The 23,653-nt window shown below is 46.8% G+C and overlaps 1 protein-coding gene across 6 annotated transcripts in view; it reads right to left on the bottom strand.

Moving 5' to 3' along the window:
- Nr3c2 (nuclear receptor subfamily 3 group C member 2) overlaps positions 1 to 23,653 on the bottom strand; it is a 325,325-nt gene that overhangs the window by 15,194 nt on the left and 286,478 nt on the right. For all 6 annotated transcript variants that reach the window (XM_060393185.1, XM_060393181.1, XM_060393182.1 and 3 more), the window contains exons 7-8: positions 16,611 to 16,741; positions 10,311 to 10,468 (exon numbers count right to left, since the gene is read on the bottom strand). In XM_060393185.1, the coding sequence (XP_060249168.1) occupies positions 10,311 to 10,468; positions 16,611 to 16,741 (289 nt within the window). The remainder of the gene's footprint in view (positions 1 to 10,310; positions 10,469 to 16,610; positions 16,742 to 23,653) is intronic.

Genomic DNA, 23,653 nt, shown 5'->3' with positions numbered 1-23,653 from the left:
AATTAGAACATTGCTGAACAAAGGGGGCTAATGAGAGGGTTGTGCTTGCAACGCATTGGCATGTTACTGTATATAGAAGTATGAACTTTCCCTAATCTTGTTTTCAATATTTCCTAGATCTCTCTTGCAGATGTATACTACAGAGCAGATAAAAAATCCAAACCAACTCACACTTGCATGTTACAGCTTTAACTTTGGTTGAATTTATATAATGCAATTGGATCCTTACTTCAGCCTCTGATTAAAAGAGACTCTAAAGCATAAGGTGCAGACCCCATTGGCCAGGGACAGCCGTCATCAGAGCACTGGAGAGCACGGTGGCTTGTTCCATTCCCTTCAGAGAGGCTGGGGACCCAGGACCTGTGGGCAGGTCGAAGGCTCCGTTATGGCTGTATTTGTCTGTAATCCCAGCTTAGAGGAGGCAGAGGAATCAGAGCCCTGGAACTCATTGGCTAGGGAGGCTAACCAGTCCCAGGGTCAGGAAAATGGCATGTCTCAAAAACCACGGTGGCGAAAACTGACAACACGACTGTCACCTTCTGACCTCTGTGTGCTTGCATACATAGGCACACCCACACATGTACCCACACAAACATGTCCATACACATACACATACAAACATGCATACACACACACACACACACACACACACACACGGCTCTGGTAATGACATTCCTGACCCTTTCCACCTATTCTTCTCTCTAAGAACTTTCCTCATGGTACAAACTGTTCTCCACGCTCCTCTCCTCCTCTGACCACCAAGACCTGCCCAGGCAGCAAGCCTCACGGGGTCCAGCACATCATGAAACTATGGGGCCTCTCGCCCCAGGTGTGTACCAAGGACTCCAGGGTAGCAGCTGCCAGGCATTCCACAGACGATGTGTGTGCACCGGCTTGATGAGGCCTGCTCTACAGGGGTCCAGACTGAGACCTGACCTGACAATGGCACACATGAGGTGGGGGGCTGGGCTTGCTACCAGCAGGTGACATCTTTCTCAGGCACAATCCTTCTATATCCCTGCCTCGTTCACAAACCTATGAAAATGTACCTGATCACCCCATCGCGATTTCTTTCTCTTTAAAAAAAGATTAGAGGAAATATTCTGGCTAAATATTACTATTACTCTCTCTTTATGGAAAACAGAATTAAGACAGGTGGTGGTTAAATAGTGGTTATTCTTCCTCACGTCAATCGATTTGGGATAGATTTAATGATAAGGCAGGTCTAAACACTGCAGACAACCCGGGTTACTGTGACAGGAGGGACTTGGGCTGCACGAGGAGAGGGGACTCACTGACACAGCTGTCAACAAGACAATTTCCCCAAATACTTCTTAGACAGATTTCAGTTTAGGGAGAGGGACGAATGATGGTAATTTTAGAGTCAGGGCCCCCTTTGGGTCCAGCCACCAAAGTTTAGGTTTTGTCCAAAAAGTTGACCCTCTGGTACCATGTGTTACAGCCAGGTGGGAATAGGACATCTTCTTCGGCCCTAGATATGACCTAATGTTTCCCAGTCACTACAGGAAGCTCTCAGAACCGGTGGAGGAGGAGGCAGGAGACTCAAGAGTTCAAGGTTCGCCTAGGAGACAGAAGACTGTCTCAGCGTCACCCGAGAGTGAGGCAGGGAGTGCCAACTTAGGAACCACCTCGCTTTAGTAAACTGAATTCAGATGCAACTCTAACTTTTTCCAGCTAAGGATTAAATGTAGCAACATACGGCTATGCCACAAGTTCGGACGAGAAGGAAGACTTTGATTTGTGAACAACACAAAATACAGAATGTGAGAAAATATTTGTTCATCATTTACCTGATAAGGGAACATATGGATTTTCTACAAGCCAATAATATCCTAAACAAAGTACAACAAAAACCAGTGAAAGAAGGGGCTTCTGTGAACCAAGACCAGGTTTGCAATGGGAGACTGAGAGATACAACCCGGAGTCAGGTGTGCTTGCTATTAAATTGTCTGTGAAAGGGACAGGAGAGGGAGGGCTTGGGTCTGGATTTTGCACACATGACCCAAGATCAGCTCTGGTTGCCACTGTTGCCTCTGTAAAATGGTGTCATTCACACACGAACATAGACACACACTCACAGACACATATGCAAACAATACAACAGGAAGCTCTTATCAGTCCACACTCACAGGGCAGTCAAGGCATGAACTGAGGTTTGTTTGGGAGTGGTTTGCAAGGCAGTTGTTTGCTAAGCTCCTGTGACTTCTTAGCCACACAAACATAATTTATGTGTGTTGTAGAACACATTCAAAATGCCCATTTACACACAGCCCATCAGACGCCAGAAAGACACATTCTGTTTGTGTTTGTTACAGCAACTGTCTCACTTTTCTCCACAACACTTCCGACTTGTTTTAGTGTTAACTCCTGTCCCCGTTTGCTCTGTGGCTCTTGGTGCAGTCGCTGGAAGTCTCAGGAGAGAAAAGTAAGTCAACTCAAACTGCTCTCCACAACCCCTCGTGGTTGCCATAGCTACTAGGCATTATGTACTATAAAGCTGTGCTGCCGGCTGTCCTTCTTCAGCCTTTGCTCCTGCGGCCATCACCCGCACAGTGTACACACCGGCTCATCTCACGCTTTCTGTGTTACTTCTTCAGTAGTTCTCACTGCCTTTCCAGCTAGCTCCATTTTAGTCTTTGGCCCCTATCTGTGTAGCGGGTCAGCTCCACGCTGTCTTCCTGCTGCCTACGCGCTGGCTTCAGGTACTTTGTGGTGCTCTTGGGTCTGCATCGACAGCTTGTCTCCATCTACTCATGGGACATTTCCTCTGGAAGCTCAAATCTAAAACAAGCTGGCTACCTCTCCTTGAGAATTCCTCCATTGCTCCTTCTGCACAGGCCTGTGCGAGCCAGGCACCTGCTTCTTTTCCCACCAGGCCTTCCTTTCCTGACCCTGTGACTCCCTTGGCTTCACATCTTTGGTGCCGTCCACATGACCACCTGGACATCTCATGGTCCTGAACCCCTGCTCCTAGACCACACTCCCTCCCCTGTACCTCAGGCTCAGCTTCCAAACAGACCTCGTCGCCATCTTGCCCCCTGAGGTACCTATAAAACAGTTCTTTCCCATCTAAGTCTGTAGCAGGTAGCCACGCGTACTGCTGTGCATTTAAAGATGTGGCTATTAGGACATGAATGATTTGATTTGAAACTTAGTTTTAATGAACTTATATGTCAACTGCCACACACGGCAGGGGTGACTATGTTGACAGAACAGCTGTCTAGTCTGATTCAAATCCCTCAGGACAGGGACCTGCTGTTCCACTGGGTCATCACTTCCCTCTTCTTTCTCTCCCTCCTTCCAGTTCTTCTTAGAAGGGGGACACAGTCAAAGCCACCAACTATCCTACTTTTGGAATACCCTGTCAGGGCACCCTACAAAACTCTTCCAGATTTGTTCTTTCAGCTACCAACACTTAATGTCCACACACTCAAGTCATTTCCTCCAGATTTATCCATCATGCCTTCTGACTCATTAGGACCAAATAAGGAGGGAGAGAGAGACAGAGACAGAGAGACTGAGAGAGTCTCAGAGGCCAGAAGAAGGCAGTCACTGTGAGCTGCCTCATGTGGGTGCTGGGAACTGAACACAGGTCTTCTAAAAACAGCGAGCTTGTAACCCCTGAGCCAGCTCTCCTATTTCTTTCTTTCTTTGGAAAACATCTTGAGGCAGTCACTCTGTGGCCCATGCTGGCCTCAGCTGGCCACATAGCTCAGGCTGGTCTGGAACTTGTGATCTTCATGCCTCAGACTGCTAGTTTCAGGGCTATAGGCTCGTGCCGCCATACCTGGTACTAAATATATTGATGCTTATTTTTTTTTCAATCATAGCCACATGTTTCAAATGCAACAATCATCCATCGGTACAACTCACCCAGGGAAGTACAGGACCACACTAAACACTCAAAATCAGAAACCTGTGAGTGTAAATGCTAGCCCCCACCTACCAGGGAAATTCAAGAGGGGCCAGCGTAAACCACTGGGCAGTATTTATTGGGCTCACCGTCTGGCCAGACAGCAGCAGTATTTCTCCCCTGAGTTGGGGATCTTCACCGTGAGAGGGTTCTGAGTGCAATCTCTGTCCTGCTCACTCCCCGATTCCTGAGGATAGGCCCTGCTTGCTCGGCTGACTGCAATAAACAACTTTATTTAGCAGCTTTCTTAGTCATAGTCTCCCCAGAGAAGGCGGCAGGATGGCGCTGCTAACAATTACACGGAACACTTGCACGGCTTTGGATCTTGCTCCCTCACAACTGCCTGTGCTACTGGCAACCTGGGTGCTTTAATCATGGAGTCTTTGTCGGTGGGGCGACAGGAACAGAGAGAATAAACGTTTTCAGTTGCCTCAGATGCTATTTATTCCTCAGCACCGCTTTACAATATGGTATTCTGTACATTTTAGGGAAGGAGAAACTGATGACCAACACACAGCAGAGAAGCACACATGTGCACTGCCCCCTGACAGGGGTGCTGATGGGCCACAGGCCATGCTTGTTCTAGCCGTGGTTTCTGTGGAAGGCTCCCATTTTGGCCTCAGGTCTTTTTCTGAGGGGAAGCTAACCAGGAAGATTATGACACACTCAAAGTGCAGGTGAGCATGGCAGCCGTCTTGGGCAGAGCTACGCTCCTGGAGTGCACACTTTTGGCATGTGGTAAAAATGCTTCAGGTGACATTTAATCTGTCTCAAAGCCACATATGTACGGAACATAGAGGAAACGGCCAGTGCTTCCTGCAGAGTCATTTATTAAAGACACGAGCAGCAAGAATCCTGGAGGATGTGTTAGTGACCTCGTGCTGGGGCTTCTCGGTGAGTTCTGGGTTTACACCCGCACGGCCAGCCCTGGGGGAGGAATCCAGGCTACCGATTCAGCTAGACATTCCCCACAGCACCACAGACATCAGTCACACAGCAATTGCACACTTGGTGCCTTCCCTTGAGTCACGGGGACAGGTCTGAGAGACAGGCTGATATCTGCCTGCTAAGAAGCAAGTTCTTGTGATGGTCATATGTACAAGCATTTGCCTAGGAAACAGCAATAGCACAGAAGTTTAGACGTAGCTCTCCTCACCACAGGACGCTTTAATGAAGAACCAGGTAGGCAGACAGCCTTCAGGGTGTTTCACTGCGCCTCACAAAGCTGATGGGTTTCAGAGGTTGCTGGAAAAGGTCCAAATGAGCCTGGGGCGATAGAGCAGCACAGTGCTTTGAGGTGTGGGTGTCTGGGCTTCCTCAGTGCAGCCTGGCCTTCACCGGGCAGCTGCTGTGGCCCGAACTCTTCAGGAGGGTGGCGTCAGGTGGGAGGTTCCAGCTGCCACCTGCTGCTCACAAGACTTGGAAATCACAAGCTGGGCCTCTGGGACTTCCATAAGAGTTCTCCAACACCCCTTCAAGTTTTCCACCATCCTGCTAAGCACAGCTGGCTCCAACATCTTCTCTGGGACTAGTGTCAATTTGGAACGGTGGCTAATGAGCCCACCGCTCGTGGTGTGCCCACCTGGACCTCCAGGTGCCACCTGGTTCTCCTAGTACATGTACTTCACACAGAAAACTTCCCTCTGGCAGACGTGGGAACTCCTGAGGGTGGGCCGGCCTCACTCTTGCCTCATCCATCCTGGTGCACAGCAGCAGAGGCTCCTCACCAGGGAATGACCATAGGAGCATGCACGTGCCCTCCGGGCCCCCGGAGCGTGTTTGGTGTCTCTTAGCATCCGGAGACTCTCTGCCCCTACGACTCTAAGCTGATTAGGTCAGCGATGGTCTCATCCTCTCCTGTGCTTTCCTAGCACTGTTTTATATTATTACCAGGTGTGGGCACATTCTTGTGAAGTGTGTGCACAAAAAATAAAACTGTAACTCTGACAATATATAACAGAAAAGGGCATTTTCGCCTCAAGAGAGGCTACTCTTAATCTTTTTGATTTACTAAATAGCACAGACTATACCATAACTATACTATAACTTCCGAGAAAGCATAGAAGTGAGCAATAAATTTATTAGACATGTGCTTCTTATACCACGGGAAATGTCTTATACCTCTTAGTAATAGCTTAAAAATGATTCTCAATTCTCCCTGATAGAAGGAAGATCTATCTAGTTTTTACATACAAACACCGAAACATCAGCAATGCAGAACACACCCCTACTTCCTGCCGTCTTTGCACAGCTCTGCTCCTTGAAACATTGTTTTGGGGAAAAGACTGATGCTCAGAGGGGTTTTGATTCATAAAAGCTGTGGACTGAACATTCAGCTGTCACTGCGTGTTTTGGGAGAATGTTTCTTTCACCTACCTTGGCACAGTTCTGTGCCACACATGTGCGCACCATGTGGAGGAAATCCACGTGTTCTGGGAGCTGTGGACATGTGTCCCAGGAGCTGTTGATATGTGTGTATCTGGGGATCTGTGGACATATGTCCCAGGGGCTCTGGATGTATGCCTTGGGAGCCAGCACCGAAATTGAGCTTTGGAAGCACAGTTGCCATGTATATGTAAATGGATCTTACTTGTCTGAGGATCAAGAACAAATGCTCTCTTTTCCATTAAGCAACCAGAACTAGGCTGGAAGGACAAAGCTCGTATTCTGGGTAGCAAGTTGTTCCTTTGAGGAAAACACCACAATGTTGATTCAAGGATTTACTCAAACAAAAGCACTGCGGGCATTCTCTAGGCCTAGTAAGCATGAATGTTAGAAAGGCGCCTCTAGAATTACCACCCACTGCCCAGTGTTCCGTCCTGAACTGGAATATAGAGTACTCGGGACAGTTCTTTCAGGCCACCTTTAAGAGAAAACATGTTTGATATCATAAAATAAAAGTTTACTGGATAAAAACAATTCCAAGAAGTACATTTCCCTTCCATCAAGGTAGAGTAAGGTGATTTTAATTCACCATTCTGTTTGCAGGAACCAGAAATACTCAAGAAAACCCAAAACAAAACATGGAAGAGTGGTTTCTGTGACAGCAGGCACAGGGAAGGACAGGGCTGTGGAAGAAGAGGAGGAAGGCCTGTGGCCTTAGCTAACCAGAGGACTTCCCGACACAGCACTGAAAATGTGACTGGTAAAGTCAGCAACAATCCCAAAGTCCTCTGCGGGAAATGTCACCTGATGGTGTACGTGTGGCAGGCTCTCTCTGCTGGCGAGACGTGCAGAGGATAGTGGAAAGTCTTTAGCTCCCTGGAGGCGTGCATGCACTTTTCTCTCTTTGTTCCCTTGCTACCCCGAAATTGAGCAGTTTTCTCTGATCACACTCCCTGCCATGATACGCTGCCATGCTGCTGGCCCCAGTGCAACAAGTCAAGGATGGAAGCTGGAAGCTCTCTGGAACGGCGGGCTGAAGTAACCGCTTTCTTTTCACAAGCTGATGATCTCAAGCACCTGTTATAGTAACAGAAGCTAGAGGACTGGCTAAGCGGAAACACTCGTGGGCTGGGAAGCTGGCTAGAGGGTAAAGGAGCTTGTGCAGGTGTGAGGACGGAAGCTTGGATTCCGGGACTACTTCCTGGGGAAGTCTGAAACCCAAGTCTTCCTCCAGGGAGATGAAAGGCAGAGACAGGGCGATCTCTGAAAGTTCCCCGGCCCACTCACCTGGCATGCCATGCTAGAGAACAAAAGCCCTTGTTCTCCAGCAAGCAGCAGGGGAGGACCAGCGCCGAGGAGCCCTCTGACCTCCGCACACACTCCACAGCAAGAGCACACACTTCGCAGCAAGTGCATATTCGCACAAAACTTCTTCCTTTCTTTCTTTTTTTCTTTTTTCTTCTTTAAAAAAAAAAAAAAAGGCTTTTTTCCCCCCAGGGAATGTAATGAAGAGCCACCAACCAGGAAAAAAATAATTAAAAATCACATATCTAATAATAATGATGTGTGCAGCTACTCTATTTAAAAGCTTTTTAAAACATAACAAACATAACAACTAATAAGCAATAAAAATTAAAGGAAAACAGGGCAAAAGATTAGAATAGATAAATCACCAAATGAGTGTACAAAAAGATGTCTAACCCCATTCGGAAAACGCAAATTAAAAGCCACAGGACTCCCAACATGCAGCAAACAGAAGACCCCAACTAAAAATGATTCGCCATGCCAGACATTCTGCACTCTCAGGCACCTCTCAGGGGGATGTAAAACTCTACCATCTTGGAAGATATTCTGGTGTTTCTTGTAAAAAAACAAAAATATATGCGGCATCTGCCAGAAATGCCACTGCCTGATATTCCACACACGGAACGAGAAAGAGCCTGTGTTTTCACTGGAGCAGCATCGTTCAGGATTTACACGGAATACTCCAAGCTAGAACCACATCATGCGCCCATCAATAGGTGGACTACATGAATGAATGGTAGAATATTCACCCAGAAACTCCACGCAGAGAGAGCTTCTGAACACATGAGCAACATGGAAGAACCTTGGCACAGTCATGTCTGCTTGAAGGAGGCTCCTATGCAACTCTATAAAACCTAAGCTAACTGCCTACAAACAGGAAGTGATAGAGAAAAGCCATGAGAGAGTAGCAGGACTCAGAAGGGGACGGGGAAACTTCTGCAGTTGGATTACAGGCAGTAGCTTGGTTGCTGTGGTAGGGTCATGGGTGCATGGCTATTTCAAAGCTTAAAGTACATATTTTTAATTTGTTCTGCTTATTGTATATCAACTCTATCTAAATACTAGAACCCTAAGATGTTAATTTATATTGAGAAATTTCACAGAAAATCAGCCTGGATGACACAGGTATCCCCAGCTACCGTGGAGGACAGAGAAGGACGTTGGCTACCCTACTCTATCACTCTCTGGATTACTCCCTTGAAGCAGGATCTTTCATGAACTTAGAGCTGGGCTGGCAGCAAGCAAGAGGCAATAAGCTTCCTGTCTAAGAGTACAGCCATGCCTGGCTTTTAGGTGGGCACAGGGGATTTGAACTCAGTTTTTCATGATTGCTCAGAAAGAACTCTACTTATTGACTCATCTCCCGAGGCCCACATACTAAATTTGATAGTACTTTGCCTTTGTACAAAAATCAGAGTTCACCGAGAATGAACTATAAGATCCCACTCTCATCTTCACTTAGGAGAGATTTCCGTGAGATCAGTGGGGAAGGTGTATCTGACCAGGCAACATGCTGCAGTAACATTGCACCTGGGGGAGATTTTCTCCACCCCCTGTATTTTCTTCAGGGTGAGTCATGAGCCTTGCCAACCACCATCTCCCATTTCTAAGATGTTTCTATCCAAACACGCTGTAATGGCAAGTCCATTGGTCTCTGGCTCACCTGAAGGGAAACTTGCCTTTTGTTATTAGAAAAGTTCAGAGAAAGCAGAGGTCTCAACACAAAGCAATACAAAGTGGCCTTCTATTGATCCATGCTCCTGGACCATCAGCACAGAGGAGAGAAAACCACAGGAACACGAAGCAGCCTCTTCTGCAGGAATATTACTCTAATCTCAGCTTCTGAGTCTGTCAACATTTTCCTTCCCCAAGGAGAGTAATTTATCATTCAGACCAAACAAGCCAAACCTGGACAACGGATTCTCCAACAAAAGGTGTGGAAAACTTCTCAAACACGAAGAACCTATTGAGCAGGACTGCATACAAACAACATTCTTTGAGCAAGAGATGGGAAAATCTGCTTGCAACGTGACACAAGAAACAGAGAGAGTTATCTGAGTGCTTGTTTTGTAGACACTCCTAACCAACACTTCAGCTAGATCTTTGATTGATGAAGCTAGAAGTCCAGAATCTACTCTCTGTATTTACCCAGAACAAGAGAGATACCTCCTATGAAGAACAATGAATATAGGAGTCAAAGTCTGGCAAAGATTGAGATGACCCAAGCTGGCCCTGGACCACTAATAATGTTTTTGAAAGATTGAGTTGTTAGATTAACAGTTGTGGAAGATGGGCACTATTTATGCAATGTTAAAGCAAACATTTTTATGAACCAAACATTTCCTAAATTGCAAACAAAAATGTGAAACTCTATCTGACACCTGTAGCAAATCTGAGGGCTTTCTGTGGTCCAGGGCACGGAGCCATACCCTCTCTGTACACAAGGCTCTCTCCCAAGGTTAGAAAAAGAAAGGTCACCTTAACTGGATTTTAACTCTTGCAGCCTCCCTCTGGATGCTTCACTCCATTCTTCCCACAGCCATTTGAGTACAGTTGCCTGGTTTTGTTGGGTCAAGTTGTGTGTGTGTGCATGTGTGCGCACATGTGTGCTTGCATGAGTGTGTATATGTACATGTGTGCAAAGTTACTGAACGCTAACTTTGTGGAGGGCAGGGTCTCTACTTACATCATGCATGGAGTCTAGAAGCTTGGTCAGTTGGTAGAATCTCTGCCAGCTCTGTCCGGAATTGTTGGGACACTTGGTGACCATTTTCCTCAGCTCTTTGATGTAATTTGTCCTCATCTCTTCAAATGCAGCCTGGCTCTTGAGGCCATCTTTTGGAACTGTGGTAAGGAATACAAACATAAATTCCGTGTGTGGAAAGCACAGCTTGAACATCTTTGCAGTTGCACAGCCTCAAATATTTTCACCTCACATTCTGATTACAAGGCGGGAGTAAGTCTTAGTTAATTACTTGCTAAACACTTACTCACACGCAAAAGAATAACTGATCTATAGGACGTGCATTATTACTTTACATACATTAGCCCCGCTGTGCTAACACAATATTATCACACAGCTCTCTGTCACCCTTACTTTATAGATGAGGAAATTGGACTGTGCATGGATTCATTACTGTGGAGTGTAAAATAAGTACACGGCAGATCAACCCATTTTCAGTGTCGACCTCCTGAACACCGTGCCCACGTGGCTTGTGAGCTGTCTTTAGATTGTCTTCTGACTCCCAGCCTCCCGACACCTCGGAGGCAGGAAAACAAGTTTCAGTATTGTGGGACAGTCCAAGCGGGGGCTTGTCACGGAAAGAAGCAGTGACATATCCAGGTTCAGCTGCAGACACCACGAGGAACTGGCCACACACCGCATGGACAACGCTGAGGAAGCGGTCTCTGACTGCCCAGGATCGCCTCACCCTGGGGTGTCATCACTGAGGTGTGCACTGGGTTGCCTGTCTGCAGGGCTAACACCACCACTGTTCTCACACCAGTGAGAACTAATGCCCACTTTAACTCCGACAAAGTAGAAAGGAAGGGTCATGTTTCTCCTCGAGTTTTCTTTAGTGGGGAGGCTTTACATTGGAAAAAAAAAGTTCACTTACAAAGAGTATCGTGGGATCTAAGTGTGCAGCCGGGCAGCTTGTCTGGCAGGCGCAGAGCCCTGGGTTCCCTAGCCCCACCCCACCCACTGGGGGACACTTCACAGCCTGGTGCACCCACGTGCTCCCAGGCCCGCCTCCATGCTCTGTTGCAAGGAGCCACCTGCCAGGATGAAAGAAGGCAGCATTGCAGTGAAAGATGGCACCTTGAAAGTCAGCTCCCTGCTTCTTTCCCAGGATGGTGGCGACATGCAGGCCTTAAAACTGTGAACGGTACAGTCACCTGGAGCCTGGAAATCCATCTTGTGACTTTCAAATTGCTCTTATGTTCTTCTTGATTAACCTCCCATTTACTAATTTTTTGTTGCCGGCATAAATGGTGATTTTTTGGGTCGTTAGCACTTTCGAGGGGCTACAAGAGTGTCCCTGCACAGCTTCCGTAGCCCGGGAAGCCAGGCATTCCATTGTCTCCAAATCAGCCTTATTTTCACAAATAACCTTCATTAGGATGCTAACAATCTCCAGGAGTTTAATTGCTGAGGATTTTGACTTGCTGTTTCCTCACCTCTGCTTTGATAGGAGAATAAATCTCCAAGAGTCACCACATACAAGGCTCTCCAATAGCGATTGTGACTTCAAATATCTGACTTTAATGTGAAGAGTTAATTGCCACCCATTACATAGGAAATCACTTTCTGAGTGTTATTGCCTGCATGTATGTATGTTGTGTACCATGTGTGTGCCAGGTGCCCACAGATGTCAAAAGGAGGCATCGTATGCACAGAAGCAGCCCTTCCAATGGTTGTGAGCCAGTGTATGGCTGCTGGAAACCAAACCTGGGTCCTTTGCAAGAATAAAGGCCTTAACTGCTGAACCACTTTTTTTTTCAGTCCCCAAGAAATAGTGTCTTTTCAAAAGTTTAAAAATAAGGATGGCAGTAACTGGCACATTAACAGTGAAGCCAGATCCGCTAACTTCCAGCACGTTAACACGAACGTGAGGGTTTCCAGAGGAGGCTGGAAGCTTGCCCAGACCATCCTCGCTGCCCGGCCTCAGATTAGCAGGGTTTTAAAGCACCAAAGCCATTCAAAAGAAGCCTTTTTCAATGAATACTTCTATGACGGTTCTACCTCTACATGAAAAATATCATCTACTGCTCAAAAATAGTGTGTCATCCACTATGGTGATACTATTTGCTCCATCAACTACATTAGCTAAAGGCCGCCATATTTCTGATAGGTGCATTATCAAAAAACCAAGATTATATCATCTGTGTCAAATATTAACACTTACATTTTACTGCTGTAAATACAATATACTGAGGTAGATGATCTCAATTTCCCAGCCAGAGATTTTTTTTTTTTTTTGAGAAGTTGAAACAAATCAACAAATAAAGGCAAGTTAAGCAAAACCTCAAATTTTGGCTGTCTGCCCAGAAATTCTGAATTTACTTATTAAGTGCCGTAGGCCTGCTGGAACAGTTCCAGAGCCTACACGCTGGAGAGGAGCGGAGAGCCATAAGGTTGGAGTCAGTCTACTTTCCTCTCCAAGCAAAGAACGTGGGATTCTTGTGCTATCACTGCCAGATCCCGTGAGAGGCTGGCTGGCCATCCATTATGGAACGTAGCACGCCTCATCCATCAGCAAAGCAAGTGGCCCAAGGCTGCCGCTTCGGTGATCCCGCACTCCTTAGGCATCCTCGCCTTTTAATTATGCCTTTTCAGAACTGAAAGTGCTAAGTTGGAAGCTAATAAATTAGTTCAGGTAGTTTTTAAAATGACGTCAGAAGCTGTTAGAGGTGGAAAGGGTAAATGGATGTTAACAGGATAAGGTATAAGCTCAGTACAAGTAGTCAAATTTGTGAAGAATTAGAAACAGGCATTAACAGAAGCATTTCACTTAGTCACCTTCTGTCTGCTGCTTTTTTTTTTTTTTCAATGCAGTTTATTCAGGAACCTTGAACAATCCTCGGACCCTGGGGAAAGCCAGCCCACAGCTTAAATAGCCTCTGGGTAGCCAACCCAGGCCTTCTGGTGTTGGTCTCCTTGCTTAAAGTCACCTTCTGTCTGCTGCTTTAAGAAAATAATTTTCTAAACAAGGAGAGTGAGTGGCATGGTTTCATGGTGGACTAAAATCACTTCTACTAATTTTTTTTTTTTTTTGCAAAGTCATGCTCTGGGGAGGGCAATGTTTCTTCGGACTCAGCCTGCACAGGAGATGGGCTGGGTGCAGTTAGTGAGGAAGGGCCTGCAGCAGCCTGGGAGGCCTGTACCCCGCCCTGGGCATCAGCGTCACTGAAAATAAAGCAAGAGGCCTAGAACAGCTTCCAAACAAACAGAGCTGTGAAGTAACCCCTCCTCCTAGGCTTGCCCCGCACTCGGGAGCCCACCATCCATCCCAGCCCTCCATGGCTGCCTGCTGCTGCTAAGCCACGAGTGGGTCCCCAGGAAAGCAGGAAACCGAAGCCCTGAGTCCTCACTCCCGCAGGCACTGACAAACACCACGCAGGGGTCTCCCTTTGGTCCACTGTCTAATGGGGCTCTCAATCTCACAATGGGGGCTTTGAGTGTTAGATCAGACAGTGTCCAGAAGATACACTCAACTGTGAGGCTCTGCACTCATGAGGCAGGCTGCCACCCACAGCTTCTCTGCCCTGCTGTACCAGTCGAGACTAACTCCTCAGAGCCAGCTGAACTCTAACCTGCCCGTCTGCTCAACCCTGAGCCAGCCAGTTCTCCTCGTCCCCTTCCTTAGAAACATGCGCTCTCTTCCACAGTCCTTCATAGAGCAGAGCATGAATGAGGCTGGGTGTGGCCCACACACCTTCCTCTTCACTCGCACCAGCCTGTCCTCTTTATCCCATGCTACTCGCCGTGACACCCTTGCTGGCTCTTGATACCTAGACCCTCTCTTGGATTCCTCAGAGGCTGCCATCCTGGGCTCAGAGTTTTCTTCTCTATATTGTCTCCAGTCGCCATCCCAGGTCTCTCTAGCCCTGCTGAGCCTCTTCAAATTCTTTCTTCTCTATTTGAAAATTCTTGCATGGTTGTTTGAGAAACAAGCACCCAACACTTTCCGCAAGGCTACTGCTCCTTTCTCCTGTCTCCTGGGGTACCTAATTTCAGCAGTTTTTTTCCCCTCAAACTTGATCATAGAAGCCCATGAAACCTTCCCATCTGCCCGATGGTCAACTCTAATTATCTCCTCTCAGTTTCTCAACTTTCTCTGTTCAAGCCACCTGACTAGTCCTGTCTGTCTTGGGACCCCCTACGCACACTCAGCTCCTGACCTCTCTCGTACTCCACCTCCTTTCCTTCTGCCACTGCTGTGCCTTTAACAAGGTCCCATTGGCTCCTTGTTCTTAATTCAGGGGGTGGTGACCCATGACCTGAATGTGTCCCTCACATTCCCTCTCTGATGGTGCTCTTTTGGGGCTTCCTGAACACTTTAGGAGGTGGGCCTACCTAGAGGAAGTCGGTCAGAGGGAGTGGTCCCCTCTGTCTTCTGTATGCTATAAAGACACTCCTCTGTCATAGGCTGCCGTCAACACCTGTGGTCTGGGACGCTTTGACACAGTGAGCCAAAGCCAAGTCCTCAAGTTGTGTCGGTCAGACACTTAGTCAGAGAGGGCCAGGTGGTCCACTGTAAGACTGAGGAGTTCAGGAATGGCTGCCCCCAAAGGACCCGAACAGGACAGTATCAATAGATAACACGCTAATGCAGAAGGGGAGACATCTCAGAGCCCCACACCTAGACAAGAAGCCACAGGTGGCTGATGACCCCGGAGAGACGCAGAAGCAGCCTCTTTCAGGCATGAGCCCCTGACTGGTCATCCGATATCAAGTGGCCAGCCACCAAACCATGTACACACAAAGAACAAAAACCGACTCACCAGGTTGTATTTATAGATTTTTGTATCTGTAACAATGATAACTAAATGAAAGGAGGCCGTCAGCTTGAGAGAGAGACTGGGGAAGAATGGAGGCATGGTAGGTGTTGGAGGGAGGAGAGGGGAGGGCATAAAGTAATTACACTTTAATGAAAATGCATTGAATAACAATAAAGTTAATATCAAATGTCTCTAATTTGCAATAACTGTTTATGTTAAAGTTTAGTCTTAAAGACCTATAGTTTTGTTCTAATAACATTCAGTTATAAAAAAATCCTAACATACACAGCAATTCTATTTGCCATTTGAGTTTCAACTATGAATAATAATAAATAAGAATTATGTTTCAAACCTGACTACTGATTTTCAGTCTTAAAATTTCCCCATCTTCTGGTCAACTTCAGCAGGAAACAGAGTTGGTATGAAAACTAACCAATCAAAAACAGAATTCATTTTCTACTCCACGAAATCCTCTGAAAGCTTGGCCCACCCTATGGCATTCTGGGGTGCAGGGCAGCTCCTGTGTGAGCCACTGTCTCCTGGCTTCTTCCTGACCCCATTACATCTGCCTTGTCCTGATCCACATTCCCCTTCTGTCTGGACAGTTACCAAGGCCAGTCTGCCATGGTCTTCAACTGACAGTCTGGTTCTGCCCATCATGTGGCCAGTCACCTTTGTCTCACGGGCCTCAGTGCCTTTAAGGACTGCCATCTATCTGCCTACTGCTCCTCCACCCTTCCCTTCGGCTGCCTGCTCGTCAGTTTTCAGAGCCGCAGAGCACAGCCCTGACTGCGCCTCCCCTGCTCAGAGGTGCGCAGTATTGTAGCTGTCGGTCTACCTGATTAGATTTACAATTTTTCCTTTGGGCGTCGATAATCTGATCCAGCCGACATCCCTACTTTATTCCACTCTACCTTAGTGCAACACAATCTTGAAAAACCACTGAATGCATGCATAAAATATCTAAAATTATTAATAATAACCAAACACTTACTTAAGCTCCCCTCACCCCTAGCCTACACATGTTCACGCACACTGCCAATAAGAATGGCAAAAAGAGACACTACACGCCTCATATCCAGTCTAGAACCCTCACAAAGCCCCCTAAGATCCAACTGGGTTATGTGCTGTCCCCTCATCTACAGAGCTGAAGTGTCCTTCATTCTCTGAGCCACCATCACGCCCCCTCACCTCTAATCTTGGTAGATCACCATGTCTCCCAGCATTTCAAGTTATCTTACAGGATAGGCTCTCCACAGGCAAAGACCGAGTGAGACACTTAAATGCTAATGGTTGGGTGAGTATAGGCACTTATATTGTTTAATACAGCACAGGTTTGTCATCAGTAAGTAAGTTAGTTAATCGCTCCCACATTTCTCTTCAGGGTTTGGTACCCACTACCTGAGCATCACGAATGGCCACTCTCCTGCAGGGAAGACGATCTGGCGATAGGGAAAGAGCACCAGGGTGGACGTCAGTATACCTGTGCTTAGTAGCAGCAGCACCTTCATGATGGAGTACTCCTCGAAGGTCAGCTGCAGGCGCACGAACTGAAGGCTGACCTGGCGCATCCCCTGGCACAGCTCATACATGGCCGACTGATGCATCTTCTCTCTGCAAGGGAAAGGCAGCACTGAGAAGACGGCTCGCCACCATGTCCAGGCTAGCGGCCCAGGCAGCCTCGCGAGAGCCCTGAGCCAGTCCCCCTGTGGCTTCAACATGAAGCGCACGTGCATTTTAAAGACAAGTCAGATGCCTTTCTGTGTGACTCCAAGTCCATTGTTTCCAAAGCCCTGCTGGCTCCCCATGAGGACACGGGGGAGATGCTGCTAAGACAGGGCGCCATGGTGTCCTTCCACATTAAGGGTACTTTGAGTGGATGGCCATGCTGTGATGAGAGTATCCACACAGCACAGCAGCTGTGGTGACATGGGACGAAGCCCCAGGCCTGCAGGTGGGACAGACCGAGGGTCTGGAAAGGCCTGGGTTAGCTGCTGTGAACAGAAGGTGGGCATAACTGTGCCTATTTCCACACGGCCTTCTTTAAAGAGATCATGGAGTATGTCTGGTACAGATTTCATCAACACAGTTGACACAGGCAATGAGAGGCCATTTAGAAGGGTGAGAACCCAAGTAGAATTGGCTAGTCAGGGAAGACAGCAACACGGCAGCTAGTCACCATGTGCAGAAGTGTTTCCATCCGCACAGCCAACCCACCCCCTCGCTCCACCACCCAAACGTTTCCATAAAAATTCATGCCACAAATGAAGTCTTTCTTTTCTCCTTTCTTGAGAGCTAAACAAGGTATCACATTGTTTTTAGGTGCTTTTTGGAAAACTGTGCCTGTTGGGAGGCTTTGCAGACACAGTGAGAGATGATGGGGAAGCGGGAAAGGACTTGCCAAGCCAAAGGGACGGGAAGGGCACAAGGCTGGTGCCTCTCTCCGGATAAGAACCTGCCCTGCAGCCCTCCCACGATGCCCTGAGCTCTGTGCAGGTGCCAAGCCTCTTCCAGGAGGTGAGCCCCAGATCCTACAGGAAAATGTGCCATATTTTGCTCTAGATATTACCATCATCTTCCTTCTGTCACAAGCTAGAAGCTACTTTAAGACAGTATCTAACACATACGCCACACACACACAGAGTAGAAGCTTGTGGATCCATCACCCAGAACCAAGCACATAACAAATGCTAATACCACTGCCATGCTTGCTTCCGATTTTTAAACAATTTCATCACGGCCCAGTTGAGGCTTAATCTCTTCCGATGGATCTGACTCCCTCTTTCTCATTCAAGAGAGGAACAACCAGCTTGAAGGGTTACCATTTGTTTTCAGGTGTATGCTGTGTGTGTGTAAAACAACACACTCATGTATTGCCATGCAGAGGCAGTCAGTAACTAACTTCCTCTCCACATGTAAACACGAGAGGCATCCATTTCAGTCCCAGGAACACTAAGAGAAGTCACTCAGGCTCCCTCAAGCCTTGTGAGTAACATCGCAACATATAACAATTTTATAAAAACGTGCGTGTGTGTGTGTGTGTGTGTGTGTGTGTGTGTGTGTGCGCGCGCTTGAATGCAGTGCTGGTGGACGCCAGAGGGTGGCAGGTCTCTTGAACGCAGAGTTACAGGCAGGTGTGAGCTGCCCAAGGTGGATGCTGGGAAACTAAACTCAGGCGTTCTTCACTAGCAACGCATGTTCTCACCTACTGTGGAGTCTCTCCAGCCCCCAGACAGTTTGCAAAACCAGTTTTCAATGGTGTGTGGAGGGGTCACATGGATTCCTAGCTTTTTTGCTATGAGGGTCACACAGGGAGCACCCGTGTGTGCTTCTATGAGAGGTTGGTGCAGAGCCGCCCATCCGTTATTAGTACCCCTGCCTGCCAGCAGGGCACAGGAGAGCCCTTTTGTGCCACACAGTACCAATTATTTTGCCATCTGATGAGCACACGTTCAAGGGTAACTCATAGTTGCTTTTAGTTCCACTATGGTATCACCAATCGCTCAACATGTTTTCCCAAGTGTCTCCTGACCATCTCTTCTTTGGTGACTTGTCTCTTCACATTTTGATTCATGCTACTATATTTACAATAATTCTATCATTAAGTAACACTTTCACATAGTAATAAGCATTATTATTAGTCAGGTTTCATGTAGCTCAGACTGGCCCCTGACCTGTTATGAGGCTGAAGAGGGGCTTGAAGCTGTGGTCCTCCTGTCTGTAGGATTTTAGGCACTCACCACCACATCATTTACATGGCGCCAGGATGGAGAGGAGGCAAGCGTTCTGCCAGCTGAGCTTCATTCCCAGCCACCCCCAACCCACTTAAGAAACAAGGCCTCGTGTGGCCCATAAGTGGAGTAGCAGGCACACGCCCAGATGCCAAGCTTCCACGGCCTTTTATTCTTAATAATTTTTTCTTTATCTTGTCTGCTTTGTTTTCATGCTGTCTTCCCCCAACCCCCACTCCATTTCTTCTCTTTCTCGTTAGAACTTGCCTAGTGTCTTCTCTCCAGCTTTGTTTCATTTCTTTGGCTTAAAATTAGACACATGTATCCAATCAGGAAAAAGCCAAATTTAAAAAAAATCTGAGAGCCTCCAAGTTTTGCCATTATCCAATCCCAGGTATTTGCCACCTTAATAGCTCGGGTTTAATCTGTTTAATAATTCATTTATTATGCTGACTGCACATGCTTGGATTTCCCCACCATTCAAACTTTCTGCTCTCCCCTTTGTTTCTGCTTTGCTCCCTTTTCTAATTTCCTTCCTTTAACTGATTGGTCCAGCTTTCTAAGCCCCACTCCTTGTGTCTCTGCTGCATTCAGAAAATGCACATTCTCTTCTTCACATGTCTAATGGTTATTTCTGAATGAAGAACTTGCATAGTAAGAGCCTAAAGTTAATTAGAAGGTTTCCCCTGAGAAACAGGAAATCCTCAAGCACTGCATCCTTCCTCTGCTACTGCCTCCCATTCTCCGCATTAACACTGCAGGACTTACGATCCATCATGTTTTCAAATCACCATGAATGATTTTGCCCCTTTCACATTTCTCTTTTATTTTAGATGCACCAGTGTGTTTATTAATAGGCCTCACCCCCTTTCTGTGGTGCCGAGGACGGAACCCAGGCCCTTACACCTGCCAGGCAGGCCCCTCCACCACAGGGCTCCCGTCTAGCCCACCGGCGTGTCTGGGTGTAGCAGGGACCTTCTTCTGCTTCTTGCCCACCATGTCTCACGTCTGCGTTTAATTTCATACTCATTAAAGAACATGTCTTAGCGCTTCTTTTAGCTGAAGTTCTTAGTCTCAACCTGTCTCAAAGTGTCAAAACCTGCCTGCTTGGGGGATGCTTTGTAAAGCTTGACGGGTAATTTTTCTCCATGAAGCCTGGGCTTTCTTCATGGCTTTCGGAAAACTCCATATAGTCTGTAACTGTCTCATAGCTAACTTGAATTTTCGTTGTTTTGTGTTTCTTTTAATCTGCCTGCACGTGCACCGTGATGCACCTTGGGACAGACTGGTTTGTTTTTTTCTGTTGGGGGCACAGTGCTGTTTCTGACATGTAGGCATTTGTTAAACTCTGAAGTGTCCTTCCTGCTCTTCCAGTAGCTTCCTCACTCCAGTCCCATCACTGACCTGTTAGTGGGATGCTGGCTTTTCTCACTGCCTCTTCTAGAGTACCTTCTCTTTCATTCTCACAGTTTTCTTAGTATCTTCATGCTGGGTGATTTTTTTTTTCTCATCTATTTTCCAACTAAATATTTTTTCCTTGTCTATTGAACCCACAGTTTAATATCTGTAGTCTATTCATTATTATTTTTGACAATTCATGCATAAATAGTGTAGTTCTATCTTTTCCAGCCTTCCCTTTCCCCCCTCTAACTCCTTCTGTGTACCTCAACTCCCTGTCACATTCATGACCTCTTTTTCTTTCATTTTTCTTATTACCATACGAAGTCCATTCTGTGCTGCTTCTGCTTAGGTCTTGAGTTTTGGTGGTGGCATCTGTCACACCAGGGAGTGACGACGTTCTGTTGTTACTCATATGGAGTCCACTCCATATTGCTTGGGTCTCGGGCTTGAATCTCAGTGGTCGTGTTTGCCATGTCAAGGAGTGAAGATGTTCTACTTAGCTCTTTCAGAAACACCTGTGACTTCCCATAAGGCATTTCTTCTCTTCCGGGTATTATGCCACCAGACATTTCAGCATGCTTCTCTTACAGCTCCTTTCAGATTTTCGAGTTCAGGTTTAGGATGCCAGGAGCACACTTGGCACGCACTGCTTTGGCATTTTCTGTCTGCTGTGTGCACCTCTGTGGGCACTGGCTCGTGGAAGGCACGCTCTGGGAAGTCGTGGCACTGAAAACCACCTTGAGTGTACGCGCTTCTCTCTTCTGGACCGGTTTTTACCACCAATTTCTCAGCCCTGGCGCTTTTGGTAGGACTCGTGTAGTTTAAATCTGGACTCTGCTTGATGTGGTCCAGGCTTGTGCTCCTTATTCCTTTCTGTTTCCTTGCCGTGTCTACAGGCTAGTCAGAGAGTCACTGAGTTTTATTGCTCCTGGTAGCAGAGTCCTAGATTTGTGCACGGGTCTCTAGCAGAGGCCCCAGCCCAGCTGGAAGGAATGTCTTTGTGTGTGTGTGTGTGTGTGTGTGTGTTCTAATGTGCACCTCTAAAGCAGAGGTCTGCACCCAAGCCTCCTCCTCAGCGCTCTGTGCAAGTGTGGAGGACAGAGAACCTCAGCTGCTGTTTCCCAGGTTCCATCCCCCTCACTGTTGGAAACTTGGCCTCTCGTTGGCCTAGCTCACTGGCCAGCACCTGTCAGAGATCTACCTTCCTCTCCTTGCCTATGTATTTAAGAGGGTTGTTTTGTGCAAAATTTTTGTGTGTTTAAGAAGGGAGACAGACTTAGTTCATTTCTATTATTCTGTTAATTATAAGATTCTTAAACAAGGACCTATGTTCAACAAAGCATTTTAAAAGTCAAAAATAAAATGAAAGACGAGTGCTAGGCATCAACTTTTCTCAAAATACATTTAATGATAAAAGAAGAAAGAAAAGGAAAAGGAATGGGAAGTAAACAGAAACAGGAAACAAAGGCATACAAATCTGCACGTGATGGCAGTGGGAAGCAGAGGGGCTATTCGTTATTTATAGACTGTAAGATTATTAAGTGGCTCCCAGATGAAATTAGGCAATTTTGAAGAAAAAGTGGGGAGAGAAGGGTGGCATTAAGGAGACCATAAAATAAGGGTGCCCATTTGAACTTGACACTGACTTCTGAAAGTGTCCTCCTAATGTAATCTCTCTGTCTTTCTCTCACTCTCTGTCTCTGTCTCTGTCTCTGTGTGTGTGTGAGGGAGAGAGGGTTCACATTGGTGTGGAGATTAGAGGAAAGCTTAGCATGAAACCCTAAGCCCTAAGGAGGAAGGCGCCATCACTTGTGTTTTTGAGACATGTTTTTTCAGTAGCCTGGAGCTTTCTGTGTAGGCTAAGGCTGGCTGGCCAATCCCAGGGATCCATGGATCTCTACTTCTCCAGCATGTGCATTATAAGCAACCACTGCCCCTGGGTATTTGATAGGGGTCCTGGGAATCAGGCTCAGGTTCTGGCACTTGTGGGACAAGCACTTTACTGACTGAGTAGCCTCCCAGGCACTCTTAGGACAGGACGTTTCCGGTCCTACCCTACCTGCCCCACAGGGGAGCAAGCACTTTTGGCTTTGCATGGAGGGCCTAGTGACGCACAGCTCCAGAGGCCTGCAGTCCTGTGATTTCTGAGACGCAGGCTTCTCACTGGCAAACCTCAGATTCCGATCTTGCACTGGAATCTTCACTCCTTGGAATGCATAACATACCTTGTGTTTTCAATGCATAACGTACCTTGTGAAGTTATATATAGAAAATATTTCTAGAGAAGTCAGTGGTCGTTTTGATTGAAATGAGCCAAGAAAGCATCAAATTCTTAAAAAGAATGTTCAAGAAAAAAAAATCCATTTTATTATTACCGCTTCTATATATAGGCTTGAACACCAAGGGAAGAGGAGAGACAGCGCAGATGTTCACAAGGAAGAGGTGACTTGCCTAGTGCTGAACAGAAGTAAACACCTCCATGTCAGAGCGTTTGTTAGGAAGGTGTGTTAACACAACATCTACACGCAGAACAAAGGTTAGAGTCACCCTGCCTGAAAGCGCCCGAGAGGGCTCACGTGTGGCAGCACACCTAAAGAAAGCAATTTTTGTCACGCCGTTTGGAACAACGTCCTTTAACTATTGGTTACAGAGCCTTCCAGTCCTCCTGGCTGTTCCCAGGAGAGTTCCTGCATACAAGAGTGGAGTTACTTCCCGCTAATTCTTATTACGTCTTATAAGGACCTGTCAGGATGCGCGTGAGCAATGTCGTACGTGAGGAAGCCGTGCTCCAAACCTCGATGTTTTACTTGAGGCCTCAGGCAGTGTTGGCCGGAGCAAACAGCTTTCCAGTCTCTCTTCCCGTCATCCAAACGCACAGAGCTCTTCAGCATGCCGCTCATTTCGTAATCTATGCGCACATTGTTTTTCGTTCTGCATTATGTACTTGAACCTTTGTGTTTTCAAATTCCTTTCCAAAAGGGGAAGCTGTTGCTCTCAGTATAGCTTGAAATCCATGAAGACCAGCTAGCCCTTACGGATGCGATAACTACCCCCCATTACTTTGCACAATCAGATTTAATGTACAGAAAGGTCCTTCCAAATAAAAGCAGGGAAAGCAGAAACAATATTTTGGCATGATACTGGTATTAATGCGGCACTGTGCCTTTGCAGAAAGATTCTACTATATGATTTTATTCATCTCGTTTTGAACAGAATAATCAAGTATCATCAAGTAAGATTATACTTGACTACTTTGGAAAAGAAAAGCAACTCTGTATCCTGCCTCTAAAAATGAAAAGTAAATAGAGAACTCAAAGTCAGCCTTGAACAGTGAACTAAAGTAGAGGCGGCAAAGAATTCCCCGGGCCTCACGTGTAAAGGGCTGGCAGCCACT

Source organism: Meriones unguiculatus, chromosome 10 (genome assembly GCF_030254825.1).
Source record: "Meriones unguiculatus strain TT.TT164.6M chromosome 10, Bangor_MerUng_6.1, whole genome shotgun sequence".
NCBI classification, from domain to species: domain Eukaryota; kingdom Metazoa; phylum Chordata; class Mammalia; order Rodentia; family Muridae; genus Meriones; species Meriones unguiculatus.
Note: the sequence above shows the minus strand (reverse complement) of the source record. Positions and strands in the feature narration are given on the sequence as shown.